The 14934-nt window shown below is 38.1% G+C and overlaps 2 protein-coding genes across 6 annotated transcripts in view; both read left to right on the forward strand.

Annotated features, from left to right (window-relative positions):
* RANBP3L (RAN binding protein 3 like) overlaps positions 1 to 10064 on the forward strand; it is a 55380-nt gene extending 45316 nt beyond the window's left edge. Inside the window, exons 13-15 of one of the 3 annotated variants that reach the window (XM_079145758.1) lie at positions 544 to 686; positions 3370 to 3562; positions 9170 to 10064. In XM_079145758.1, coding sequence (XP_079001884.1) covers positions 544 to 686; positions 3370 to 3562; positions 9170 to 9204 — 371 coding nt within the window. In that variant the 3' untranslated portion in view covers positions 9205 to 10064. Of the gene's footprint in view, positions 1 to 543; positions 687 to 3369; positions 3563 to 5388; positions 6177 to 9169 lie in introns of those variants that run through there. The other 2 variants (XM_079145757.1, XM_079145759.1) reach the window with 2 other exon arrangements.
* A 345-nt stretch (positions 10065 to 10409) lies between these two features.
* NADK2 (NAD kinase 2, mitochondrial) overlaps positions 10410 to 14934 on the forward strand; it is a 47143-nt gene continuing 42618 nt past the window's right edge. For all 3 annotated transcript variants that reach the window (XM_079145764.1, XM_079145765.1, XM_079145766.1), the window contains exon 1: positions 10410 to 10867. In XM_079145764.1, coding sequence (XP_079001890.1) covers positions 10574 to 10867 — 294 coding nt within the window. In that variant the 5' untranslated portion in view covers positions 10410 to 10573. The remainder of the gene's footprint in view (positions 10868 to 14934) is intronic.

Genomic DNA, 14934 nt, shown 5'->3' on the forward strand with positions numbered 1-14934 from the left:
TTCTGAACAGAGTCCATTCTTACGGGCCTTGTTCTTTGGATACATATGTGTATACGTAGTTTGTGAAATTTGTGATTCATGGTGTTTGCGTTGCTTTGGAACCTGATATTTTCTTTTCAATGGTGTCCATGATTATTTTTGCACATCAATCTATATTTCTGCAGTATTCTTAACGGATTCATAATATTCTCTTGAAATGCTGCACTGTAAGTTTTCTAATTCCACTTTTTGGATGCTCAAAGCTTTTGTTTTAGTTGTCTCCATTACAAACAATTCTGGGAAAAATATTCTTTAAAATATTAACAATTTAAAAATAGTATAGTAAAAATATAGCTATAGCTAAAAATATAGTTATAGCTAAAAGAAAGCTCTTCAGCATAATAAACCCCAATATGATTTGAAAACCAAGTTAAAATCTAGTCAAATTATAACTTAATAGTGAAAATACAGTCTGACAAACTACAAGATTTCAAAAATGGCGAGTTTCCTGGAAGGCCAAGGAATCAAGAATTGTAATCTGATATATTCGACTTCCTATTATAGTTATGCGTAATCAAGGCAGTCTGAGGCTGATCCTCAACAGCAAACTCTGGGCTCAGATGAAGATTCAAAGAGCAAACCGGAAAAATTTGCAAATAACGGCAACTAATTTAGAAGACTATAGCATCAAAGTATTTTTAATTCAGGTAAGTGACAAATTTCAGTGATAGAGGATTATCCTTCTAATATATTAAAAGGTCTCTGCAATTCCTAATTTGCTTTACACTGTCATAATAATCTGTACTATTAGCAAAGAAATCAGCCACTCATTAGAGTTATTTGCAGCTTAATATAACATGTAAATTTTATGTGGAGCTCAGAAATTAACACCAAAGTCTATAGTAATAATTTAGTACCTGTCCAAGGTATTTGTATCATGTAGGACACCTAATTTACCCTTTTCTCTACTATTGAAATTGTGTCAACAATCTTCATAAGTTACCAAAGTGACTTATTGTCAGGAAAGGCTCCCAGGAGGAGACTGGCAGAATCCAAGCTGGACGCTGTTACTGCAAGCTGAGATAAAGGCGGCTTTGGGATCACTAGAAAGGAGCCAGCGAGAAATGGAAAAATACAGGGTAACAAGTTATAGTAACCAATCCAACAGTAAATTCCAATTCTGAACATGAGTCAATCTCCAAGGTAACAGGATGGGAGCACAGTTTAGCTGTTCCTGGCAGGAGGAATGATTGACCTCAAATACAAGATCCAGACACAAGAGAGCTGCCAACAAAAAAGCCCCTCCCCTCTCTGAAAAAAGCCGGGTTTCCCTGGTGGGCTGAGACCCAGCATACTGGAGAATGCTGAAAATGCAAATGATTTAGGCAGATGGTAACAACACAAGTAAAGAGGCTTCTATTGAATAATGGAGCCAAAAAAGGTCTTTAAATTAAATTTAACTATAAATAAGAGTATTGTCAGGTGCATGTGATGTTGAGTATTAAAATGTGAGAATAAGATAGTTTTTGAACCCTGTTTACCATTTAAGGAGATACTACTTTATTCCCTGCCAGGCCCAGATCCCCTTGTTTTGAGTGGGAAAGACCGTGTGCCCAAAACTGAGACTGAGACTATTCACCACGATTAGATTCTGCTGCTCAGTAACTAACCCATGCTGACTTTTTAAATTGTAGCATCTTTACTGGAGATAAGCAAACGACATGTAATAAAAATCACTCAAAATTCCAACTTCAGAGATGATTATTATTTTTAATTTGTTTTCAGAGATGATTGTTTTTAACATTTTGGTTTTGTATTTAAATAGGTTGAGCATATCTGATTTTAAAATTTGAAATCCAAAATGCTCCTAACTCTAAAACATTGAGCCACATAGATCGCCATAAGTAGAAAATTCCACACCTGATCTCATTCTATGGGACCAGGCAAAACATAGGCATATATTGTATAAAACTGCCTCCTACTATGTGTGATGGAGTATGTGAAACATAACTCTCATGTTTAGACTTGGAACCCATTCTCAAGATATCTCATTATGTATATATGAATTTTCCAAATTTGGAAAAATCCAACTATGTGTATATAAATATATGGGCAATACTGTTTATACTGTAAGTCCTCCAGGCAAGCTCCTTAAATTTCTTTACCCTTACTAACTCATGTGCAAAATAAAGGAAAAGATAAAGGACTTATAGTTTGAGAAAATTTAATAGCTAAAATTATGAAAAACACATTTGTGATTTCACTCATCCATGTAAATAAGTGTCTTCATGCTATTAAATAGTTGTACATTCTTCAAAAATTCTTTTGGTAGATGAAACAGTTCTATTCTGTTATGCATTATAAATGATTCCATTAATCCCAATGTGACCTGAATGACAAAAACCTGGGATTCAAGTTTCAGCAATCTGCTGAGTAGCTGTAACTCAGATGAGTCCTTTTACCTTTATGAGCCACAGTTTCCTCATTTGTAAAGGGAAGAAGAAAATATACATTGAACACCTGTGCTACCTGCTTTTGCTAATACAAATGGAATAAACAATGAACCCGCTGATGATATTGTAAGAATTAAAAAGAATATGATAGTAGTTAATATTATACCAATGTTATTGTTACCATCATTTTAATATTGATAACAAACATTAAAAATGACATAGATAGGGGGTATGGATTGTGGCTCAGTGGTAGAGCACTTGCCTAGCATGTGTGAGGCACTGGGTTCAGTCCTCAGCACTACATAAAAATGAATAAATAAAAATAAAGTATTTGTCTCCATGTACAACTCAAATTTTTAAAAAAATAGCATAGAAAATTATTGAAAAGCAAGAACTGCTGATGTGTTTACTGTAAATATTATAGATTGTTTTAACGAGTTTGCTTCTCCACCAAGCTATGCGGTATGGAGAAATGTCTAAGCAAAGTGACTGAAAGGAAAAGAAAATCTTTTTTCTTTCTTAAGACAGTGAAGGAAAAATGGGCTTAACAGACTTCAATTCAAACAGAAATCTTAAATGATGGTATTTTACTTTCTCAATTTACTTTTTTATTTTTTTGTGTAGTGCTGGAGATTGAACCCAGAGCCTTATGCATGCTAGGCAAGTGCTCCATAACTGAGCCACATCCTCAGCCCTGATTTTCTCATTTTAAAATGTATAAATTGGGACCTATTATAAAATTATTCACTTTACGATGCAAGTTGGTTCAAAATGAATTGGCTTGTTATTCCTTTATTTGTAGGACTGTTTGCACTTCCTTATTCTTAACTTATGCTATACAATTTCCTCCTTATTAATAGGGAAAGATTAAAAATCTATAAAACATAGCTAACATTAGTAAATGATTTGTATTCTTAACTTAATGATCCTAATGCAGGCCAGTGTCAAAGATACAGGACATCTGTACGCAGCCATACACCATCGTCTTGTTGCCCTTCGAAGCTTTGATAAGCTTCAGAAAGACGTCAATCAATCCGAAAGTCAGTCAGAAACAGTCCTCCAACAATTAAACTGTGAAAGCTGTGATGAGGATGAGGATGATTTCATCCAAGTCACTAAAAATGGATCAGGTAAATTACTTATGTTTTGTTTTAAAAAGAGGTTTAAAAGAAAAAAAGTTTAAAAAGAAATCCTAAGCACAATTCCTGGCCGTTTGGATTTTAGGAGGACAGGAAAATTCCTGTCCTCTATATGTGGTCATCATTAAGATTTTACCAAGTAGGCCTCATTGTGACTCATGCATGTCACTTGCCTATGCATTGCATCAAACAACTATATTTTCACTGGGTGTGGTGGCCCATGCCTGTAATTCCAGTGGCTCAGGAGGCTGAGGCAGGAGGACTTTTAAGTTCAAGGTCAGCCTCAGCAACTTGGCAAGACTTTAAGCAACTTATAGAGACCTTGTCTCAACATAAAAAATAAAAAAGCGCTGGGATGTGGCTCAGTTACAAAGCACCTCTGGGTTTAATCCCCAGTACCAAAAAACAAGAAACAAAAAACCAAAAACCACTATATTTTCAATTTTTAAGCATTTATGTTGCTACCTTGAAACTAAACACTTATTCATATTTCTTTTTATGTGTTCTCATTCTCTTATTAACTATAATATGAGGAATTATAAATACATGTAATGGGACCAAGAGGTAAATCTGGCTTGAAACCCTGAAAATCCTGTTTATCCTCCTTTTGAAATTTGGCTGCTTGTAAAGATAACTAGGTTGTACATAATCAATCTTCAAGTCTTCCTTTGCCTAGGGCAAAGAAAACCCTTCTATTTCTTATATTGTGCCAGAATCCTCAAATAAACTAAGGTTAAAGTACAGGCAGTAGTAAATAGATTTTTAGGTTTTGTTTCAGTGCTTGTCCTGATGTGTGGATATAAAAGTAATGGTCATCATTTTTTGGAAAACACATTGCCAAAGAACCAGTAAGCTTGACTTTGTTATATGCATGTATAACTATAACGTTTAATTCTAATAAAGTTATCCAAGAATTTTCAGTAGTAGTTTCACTTAGCCCTAAATTTTCTTTTACAGGGAACTGAGGAATATAATGAAAAAGATACTGTAGTAACAAGCATTTTAAAACTTTTAATCATTTTTAAATCTTAAAGTTGTTTAATAATAAACACATAATGATTTATCAAAGAATGCACGTAGAACTGGATAAAAAAAAATCTTCCTTTGCCTAACACTAAACATAAAAATACAAGGAAAAATACATGATACATGCATATCGGGATTATAGTCTGCTTGACTCAGTGAGCCAGAGAACTAAGTGATACAAACTTTCATTACTTTCAACAAATCCAATAAACGAATGGTTTATTAGTCTGAAATATATGAATGAATAACTGTGATTATCTTTCATAAAAAATAAGGAGTCTATTAGAAAATGTGTTAGTACCCATTAAAAATGTCAATTTGAAATAGGTATTGCATGACAAAATTCTCTCGTCATCCAATAACACCTGCTTTTGATATTTATGTCCTATCTCAGGAAAGGGTGGCATGCAACTAACTTAATGCAAAACAGTGGAAATAATGCAAAGCAAATGTCAATCAGATGAACTTCCTTTCCTCTGCCGTTATTTCCCCTTTTACACTTAATATCTTCTCCAGAAGGTATTACAAACAAATGCTAAAATGTTTTGGAAGTTATAGAAAGTCTAAATTTTTGGACTTTGTTGCCTATGAATTAAGGAATGTTTTAATGATCTGAAATGTCATATTTGAAATTATTAGCAACATTTCTAAATGTTACTCATAAAACAGATTCACACTGTATTTTTTAAAATTTCCTTACCAGTGAGCATATTCATGTTTAGTTGCATTCAATATTAAATCTGACCTAAATATAACATTGTATAATAAAATATTTCAAATTTATATCACAGATCCTTCTAGGTGGACCAACAGACAGTCGGTTGCCTGTTCATGAGTACTACCTATCATAAATATGACAACATCTATAAAACAATTGTTCATCCTCCTGAAAATATCAAACCATCCTAAGAAGATCCTATTCATTCCTTGAAGAGTTTTTACAGAAAAGTTAAGATATATAATTTGCTGCAATTAAAATTTTTCTCTTATGTTTTACATTTTCTATTTTGATTATTGTAGAGAAAATGACAGAATATAAGAAATAAATGGACTTCAGAAGTTCAAAATTTATTGTCTTTGAAAAGAGTTAATTTTGAATAGGATTTAATAGCTACTCTGGACTATTCATCACATTGATGAATATCATACTTAAAGTTGTAAATTGTTAGATTCAGTAAATAGCTAACTAAAATATTTATTTTTTCAGACATACATTGGCCATAAAATGAATATTTTACTAAATTATGAGTCTCATTTCTTTAAAAAAATACTATAATTGTATAACATTTCATTAAATCATGTTTATCTTCTGGGAAATGTATATTTTTACTCAGTCTTTGGATTTCCTAACAATATAAGCTTCTATATTCAAGCATGAATTCCTTTGCAGAAAGTGTCTGTACTTGAGCTTGTATCCATTGCATCTTGTATATGCTTGACTCATGGTCAGCACACAATAGTTACTGAATGAATGAACAAACTGTAATACATTATCTATGTATCAAAAAAGTATACAAAAAGATAAAAATCTTACCTTGTTCTTTGCTTTATTTATGTAATTAAATTGTCGTTAATATTCGAGTAGGTGTGGTTGTATTGAGACCTTTTAAAAATGAATGTATCACATGAGTCTTTTTCTTAAATTCCATTATTATGGTAGGTTACAGAAATTTCAACAATTGCACAACACAATTTTGATGTTTTTATTTTGAGATTTGTTTCAGAGACATTTTATGCATCATACAAGAAAATTAGTACTTATAGCCATATTTCATTTTCAATACAGTTTGATTACTCTAGGGTTTTAAAATTACTTTTGATTAGGATCCCTAAACAATTCCACTATTAGAGGATAAAGATTCACAATTACAAAATGATTTCTGAAACTGTTTTGAATGATGACAATGTAATTGGAATAAGGGTATAACTTCACAAAATTCCACACTGATGAACAATATTCATTTAGAAGTATTCATGTGAAAAGGAAAGTTACACTACTTTTTTACCTTTTATAGTAATAAAAGCAATCTATCTCTCTATATATCTATCTAATCAATATTAAATTTAACCTTAGATAATGTCTGAAAGTTTAGCATATGAAAGTGGAATTAACTCTTTTAAAGACTATTTTTGGTTAATATGTTAACTGTTCAAAGGTTTGCTCTTCACCAAGGACTGAGTAACTGTAACTTAGTATAAGCTACTCAGAGAGGTCTGTTCATTCTTCCAATGACTATAGAAAACACTGCATAAAATCCTTTACCTAAAAATTAAACAGTGGCTCAGAAAATGAAGAGAGAAGCAAAGTTAATGTGAGAAAGGAAGAAAGAAAAGGTGGAGAGAAGGAAATGAGTCTTCGAAGGGAAGGACAGAAATAATGGAAAACGGGTATTTAGACTCTCTCTAGTCTTCTATCCTGTCTCCCCTCCCCTCTTCAGAAGAGTGATTCTGATGTAGCACACCGTGGAAAAGTCTCACTGGAAGCACAATGTAAACAGGGAGACATTTGAAGAAGATTGTTAAAGTATTGATTCTCTTTTGTCTTGTAAGACCTTAGTTACGCAGGATTATTGTGATTGCACTGTAACTGTTAAAGTGAAGCAGAGAACAGAAGTCTTTATCTTCCTGATGGGAATGTTCTTCTTCCCACACTTGTGTGAGATGAAGCAATATTTTATAAATACCTCAAAATATTTCAATATGTTTAATTAATTCTACCATTTTCTTTGGATTACTCTGTATATATCAACACAAAAAACAGAAATGCTATTTCATTATTTGATGCTTTTGTTTATGTTGTCTTTTTGCAAAATTCCTTTCTCACTCTTGATACCAATACTTCACCCATTTAAATGTTTAGCCCATGGCATTTCCAGAAAACCTTATTTAATTCTTAGGCTGAATTAAGACCCATTCCTCTAAATTCCTAAAGCACTATAGACTTTAGGATACTCAAAGGCAAGGACTCTTTATCACTTAATCTCTAGCACCTAGTAGATGCCTGACCCAAGTATAATTTGATCTCTATTGGTATGTGTTGTATATGTAAAAGATATGGGCTAAAGCTGTTTGAGTAGCTGAAGTCAGGAAAGAGAAAAGGGGTTAATATTTGCCAATGTTTACTTTGTAATGGACACAGGGCTAGGCATTTGTGTATGTATCTACAAATTTCTGAGGTAGCTATTATGTTTTATAAGTGGAGAAGGCCCAGAAAGGTTAAGCAACCAGTTCAAAGTTCACAAAGCTAATAAAGGCTAAAGTTGGGATTTGAACCAAGGTCTTTCAAGGCCCAAGCTCTTTTCATTGCACAACACTGGATGAGCTCACTCAGGAGTGGAGGGGCATAATGAGGGAATGAGAGAAAGAGGGAGAGCACAGACAAGGATAGAAGATGGGGCTGGGGATATAGCTCAGTTGATAGAGTGCTTGCCTTGCATGCACAAGGACCTGGGTTCAATCCCCAGCAACACACACACACTCACACAAAATGGATAGGAGCTAAATCTTGGAGATGGGTTTAGGAAGGATTCAAAACGGGGAGCCAGATGGAAGAAACACCATCTGGGACTGATATACTGGGAGACATAATAAAAGAATACAGGAAAACTGGTAGCCATTTCAAATGCTGTAGCAAGATCAAGTAATTTAAGGACTGGAAAATGTCTTGAGTTTCAGTCACATCATTTGGTAACCTTGGAAATGCCAGTAATTAATGAAGTGGTGGGAATCTAGCTCATAACTGGTTGGGAGTTGAGTGACAGGCAGGGATGAGTCAATGATGAACAGATACTCTTCCAAAAATCTTGGCTGCAACAGGAACATAGGAAACATGTAAAAACCAGGGCTTGCAAGCTTCTTTCTGTAAAATTTTAATGTTGTAATAAACAAACAAGTTTAAATACTGAAGAGGAAAATCCAGTAGGGAGAGAGAAATCAAGATACATGGGGAAAGGATAACTTACCACAGCAAAGTTTCAAGGAGGTGGAAGGAGAAGGGATCCAACTTAACGGACACAGGGACATCATGAGAAGATGTCAATATATATTATACTTGTAGCTTGAAATGGAAGAGCACCAAAAATGTCTCTTTGTGAAGTGGGAAAAAAAGAGGTCTGAAATTTCACATATGCACAACAAAACTCATAACTTTGATCTTAAACAGGTTCTTCATTTTTTTGTCAAATGGATCAATTAACATTCACCCAGGCTTCAAAATTCAGTGTCATCTGTGACTTCTCTCTTCCTAACAGCTAATGAATTATTAAGTGTTAGAATAGTGAGAATAAGAAGGATATCCAAGTTACAGGTAAGTTACCTGCCACAGAAATTAAGAAGTTACTTTAAGGTTATTAAAGTCCTAATGGGAAGGAGTCAGTGACAAAAATTTTAAAAGCGAACACCTATCAGACTAAATTGTTTATGTTCCCAGTCTAATATGCTACCTGGCACACAGAAGGCTCTGAAAAAATAGAATGAATGCCAGTCCTGTGGCTAGCTCAGAAACACAAGATTCACTGGGTCCATGTGAGCCTGGTAGAACCTTGTAATCACCACTTTAATCTCATTTTACAGGGGAGGAATCTGAGGCCCAGGAAGAGGGAGTATAACCTGCCCAAAGTCCAAAAAGCTACATACTGGGTACTTCCAGGACTACAAAGTGGAGAAAGAGGGTGTCAAGGCAAGAAGAGATACCTACTGAGCAGAAGGAAATAAACACTACGGTGCCACTGACCCAAGAATCACACTTGATTCTTTCCCTAGAATATGACCTTTTCTTTCTATTCCCATTACTCTTACCATAGCCCAGTTTCCTATCTCTTCCCCTGTGACTATTCCAACAGCCTCTGACAGTCTGCTGTTCTCTGGCATCCCTGTCTGCCCAACATTCCAAAGCCAGATCGAAAGTCATCATTGTCAATAGTCAAACATTGCTTTCAACTTTTTTCCGGTTAAAAGCTTTCAAAGCCTAGAGGATAAAGTACAAATCACTAACTTTCAGCTCTTCGTTCTTGTCCTAGCTAGTTTTTCAACCCTCTCTCCTCAGCTAGACGTGCTCCAATCAGCCTGACGCCTCTACCCATTATCCTCCAACTTGCTCTGAGACTTTCCTCTTCTCTGGCTGACGGCTCTGGTGGCCAGCAGGGCGGGCCGAGGGCCCCACTCTTGGGACTCCAAGCCTGGCTCAGTGCTCTCAACTCCTCTTGACAACCGTAATGCCTTCAGAACTAAACTCTGCATCTTCGTTTTACACTCGAGCCCGCAAATTGCGCAGCTGGCCCTGGACGGCTCTCCTCCGCCCCTCGCTCAGCAATGGAGAGATACCTCAGCCATCCAACAAGCAATGATTAAATGCACACAGGGCATGTGGTCTACTTTTACAGGCAATAATGAAAGAACCACAGCGGCAAAAGTGACGGGAACTTGCTTTCCCGCCAGGAGCTCAAAACCCCGCCCGCAGCCCCCGCGCCGCCTCAGACCGGTTCCAGCAGGATTTCTCGAGGCAGCTCGATAGCCAAATAGAATTCCAGCCCTTTCCCGGGCCCCAGCCAATCTTCGCAGCCCCTCGGGTGCTGACGGCGCAGCGGGCTCTGATTGGCTGACCGAGTAAGCCTGGGTGGGCGAAGGGCGACCGCAGGAAAGGAGGTGGGGCGGGAGGCAGGGCCGCGGGAGGAGAGGCCACTGCGCAGGCGTCAATGGAAACGGATAAACAAACAAAACCCACCATCCCGAGGCCGCCCGCGCTTCCCCGCCCACCTGTCCCTGGCGTGGACTCGCCCTCCTCCCGCTAGCCCCGCTTTCCCCGCCCGCGGCAACGTCTGGGCACGTCCCCCTCGCGGCGCGGGCCACGCACGTCCCTGCACTTAACCTCTGCCGGCCCGGCGCGAAGTTAAAGGCCCGGGCTGCGCGGTCGGCGCGCTCTCCTGGAGGCGGGGTGCGCAGCAGGAGCCCGAGCCTGCAGCCGCGGCCGGGCGGACGATGACTTGCTACCGGGGCTTCCTGCTGGGCAGCTGTCGTCGCGTGGCGGGCGGCCGGGCGGCGCTGCGGGGGTCAGGCGCGGGAGGCCCTGCCGCGCGGCCCCGGCTCGGCGGTGACGGCGGCCGGCGGCACCTGGGGCACGGACAGCCGCGCGAGCTGGCGGGCTGTGGCAGCCGCCCGGAAGGCGGCTTCCGCCCCTCGAGGGTGGTGGTGGTGGCCAAAACCACCCGGTACGAGTTCGAGCAGCAGCGATACCGCTACGCGGAGCTCTCGGAGGAGGACCTGAAGCAGCTGGTGGGTCGCCGCGGCCCCCGCCGTTTTGTCTCGGCCCAGCCCCAAGTCGCTGCCTGGAAGGGCCGGGGCTTTGGGGGGTGGCTGCGTCCCCTCGGGCAAGACCTCTTGGGAAGACTCTTCTTTCCAGGGCACCCTTGGCGCCCCGCTTGCCTCTCGCTGTCCCTTCTCCCTCTGGCTTCGCCCGTGGACTTCCCTCGCGCGCGCGCGCGTGGGGTTGGATGGGAAGGGCGAGGAGACGGGGTCGGTGTGAGGGCAGAGACCTCCAGGCAGCGGGGCGAGGCTGCCCTTAGTTGGGGAAGAAGGGGTACTGAATGGCCCCGTAGGGGGACTTGGGGGTTCACTTGTGCCCTCGCCACCACTACCGTCATCCACTTGTTGGGTAAAGCAACTCCAGTTCCAAGAAAGGTGGGTAGGTGTCCTAAGATCTGGGTGCCCTGGGAACAGCTCCGGAGGCCGCCTCGAGAAATAGGGCCTACGAGCGCCCTTGCGGGCTGCGGAAAAGAGGGCGAAATTACCGCGGACACACCCCCTTTTACTCTGCAGGATCGAGGGGCCTGGGACACTCCGGAAAGTCTTTCTGGGCGAGCTTTTAACAAGCTGGAATGTGGCTGTCAGACAGGGGTCCTAGCCCTTTGTTTTCAAAGCAGGGATGTCTGGTGTTGGAAAGCAAGGGAGGAGATTAGACTTGAATATATGTTTTTAAGTGGAAAGATTAGAAAGTAAAAGGAGCCTCGGGTAACATGAAATGAAAAACCCATGTCTGTAATGTCATGCCTCCACAGTAGACTATATTTAGTATATTGATATCTTTACGAAATATATAAATATAAGGGGTAGAACACTAAATTAGACCCCCCACACACACAAACTTGAAAATTTTTGATACCAGGTCCCTATTCACCAGCTTTAGGAATTAAGAGAGTGACTCATACTGCCAAGATCAATATGTCTAGAAAAATCTTTTTGAAATCTGTGCACCAGAGGCTTTGGAACTCCAATCTGATCATTATGAGTTTAATACTGTAGTAGGCCGCCTGTTCTGAACACCTGGTTTTCTTTGTACTCTTCAATGTAGTCAGTTTGTAGACATCAAAATGCAATTGTGAATCTTTGCTTAAGTACTAAAGCTTCTTTGATGGGTTAATCGAAGAGGGCTCCTGCATTTACCTGATGGGAATTTAGGGGCAGATTTATTTTCTAAATGTTTGAAGGTAGCAGTTTATAGAAAACATTTTGGAGCCTTTAAAAAATAAGCCAATAATGAACTGGAGGATAGGGCAGTTGAGTTTGTGTTAGAGATTGAAATTGGTGTGAGGTAGGGAATGGTAATTTCAGATGAAAGTACATTGTTTCTATTTTGGGAAAGGGGCGTGTCCTTTGGATTGTAGTCCTAATTTTGCAAGTTCTCCTTTTAGAAATTATTAAATGTCATGAATGCATAAATATTTTAATACAATTTTGTTGAAACCTCTCATTCCAATTTAAAATAGTACACTAAAACAAAAAACAGACAAAAAAGAATTAAAATAGTACACTCAGTGGGTGTAATCAAACAATGTGGGATTGGGGGTCAGACCTCTGGGTTCTGGTTCTTGTGTGGTTAACTTCCTATTTTTAACTTCTGGATGAAAATGATACTTTTTGTGTAGTATTTTCAGCTTTCTGCATGTGAAATGTTAGGATTAGACTAGATAACCTCCAAGGTCCTTTCTGGTGCTGGCATTTTAAAAAAATTTTAAGGCTTCAGGAAAATAGGTGGCAACTGAATTGGGATGAACTCTTGGACTTCTGAACAACATTGCCACTAATAAAAACAATGTAGGGAAATCAGTAAGTCTTTAAAAAGCAAACTACCTGTGTACCCTCTCTGAGTGAAGAAATCACTGATAAATATTTGCCTATTGCTAGATAATTCTGTTTTGAATAAGAAAGCTTTGAAGTATTACTAATGGATCATAAAATACAGTTTTGTAATCAGGGCATGGAATAGTTTTTTGGTTATAATTTTATTGGATTAGTTCCTTACTAATAATAAATTATTTTGCATTTATATTAAGGCTAGTATTCAACAATGCCGTAACATTAGATGTAGATCAGAGGTCAGAAACAGGCCGAGAATACTGGACTGAGTGAGGTTGACAAGGAATTCTGTTAATAGACTTGGGAAGAACATGAGTGTTGTTTGCTGTGTTGTTGGGGTGAAAAGTACTAAGATATATTGATCATGTGAATTGAATTTTTAAAAAGTGGCCAAATACTCTTCTGGCATGTGTCATGGTAACTTGGTTTTGTATCAAAGCATTCTCTTTTATTGTAATGGTTTTTTTTAAATGTAAAATAGGTCTCAATTGGGATACTTGTTAAAATGCAAATGACAGATGAAGGTCTGAGTGCCAGTGTAATTGTATACCCTGGAGCCTCGTGGGTTTCTAACATTGTACAGTCACACAAAGTAGAGGGTTTTCTGTTGGAGGTATTTAAGTCTTCAAATAAATGATGAGTAAGAAAAAAAAATAAGCAATTAGAGGAAATACCTTTTTAGTTGATAAAGCCTGTAGAGAACAGGATTACATTCTTCTAGCTGGGTTAAAGTTTTGACTTTCAATTATTCTTTTATACTGGTTACATTTCTGAGTCTTGGCTTTCTCCCCATTGATTGAGCAGATTTTTAGTCAAAGATTTTACCTCTCTTATTTCATAACTTTGCAAAAGCTAATGAATCTATTATTACAGTTTACTTGTGTTATAAGATATGTAGCTGTTGGTGGAAGTGTATCTTTTATTTATCAGGGTCCACAATGATCACAGATTATTCCTTTAGATGAATTGAAACTGATTTGGAAAGAGTTTTGATACTGGAAACATACCTAATTGACCAAAGAAAACAATTTTATTTTAATGTCTTTTAATATATATCAAATAAGAATTAGTTTTATCACCTTCATTCAAGTCTCATAACCTTAGAGGCAACTTTCTTTAATAGTTCCCCTTTTTAGTTTTAGGTTTTTTAAAAAATTAATAAAAGGATAAAACAATTTCATTGAATAGCACCTCTGTTCTTGGATATAAATTATTCCTGTTAATTGCCTTCTTTACTGCTGTGGGAGGTGCAGTGCCTTGGATTTTGTTTACCTTGTTTCCTGAAAAAGATGGTGCAGCTTAGGTTGTAGCTCTTAGGCAGATAATACTTTTGCCACATGGTATGCAGTAAGTGTATTGTGTGCAGTGTGAGTATTTATCAAATTAGAGAACATGATCTGGAGTACTGCCAGAATCTTCTTTCTAACTGAACCTTGCTCCTCTCAAATCTTCCAGACACAGGCGCCAAAGTGGCCTATCTAAAAGTGAACATCTGGTCACTTAGCTCCTCTGCTTACAACTCCTCAGCAGCTCCATAACCTTTTGTCACATTGAGAAATTGTTAAAGTGCAGGTGCCTGAATGTTAGCCCATAAGATTCTGATTTGATTTGTGGAGAATTCTCAGACTTTGTTTCTCTGAATCTCACCTTTAACATTTCTAATTCTTTGGCCTAATTCCCTGGATCTGCATTTTTTAACCAACTCCCAGGTTTGCAAGTGGCTCCCTGCTCACACTTTGAGAAACACTGTTGTAGTTTCAACAATGATTCCTTCATGAACTGGGGTGTCTCTGCCTCTTGAGCTTCATTTCTGATGATTTGTCTTAAATTCCTTATTTTGGCAATTTCAAACAGTTTTAATTTCCATTATATGTCATGCTCATATAATTTATTTATGGATCAGTAGTACTTTTAAATGGTTCAAAATGTAAAAGTTATAGAATATTATACAATAAAGTCTTCCTTTTGCCATCTGTCATTCAGTTTTGGTCCCTGCAACTAACATTATCAGTTTTTTTCTCTTTCCTTGTAGAAATAGTTTATGTGTACAAATCAGCAGTGAAAACATTCTTATTCTTTACCCCATCCCTTTTTACTCAGTGATAACATACTACTTAAACTACTGTGCACTTTTTTTTTTAGCTTAACAGTATTTGTGGCAATTAGCATAAAGAACATTCTTGTTCTTTTAATAGTATGTGTGCATG

Source organism: Sciurus vulgaris (genome assembly GCF_902686455.1).
Source record: "Sciurus vulgaris genome assembly, chromosome: 6".
In the NCBI taxonomy this organism is placed as follows: Eukaryota; Metazoa; Chordata; class Mammalia; order Rodentia; family Sciuridae; genus Sciurus; species Sciurus vulgaris.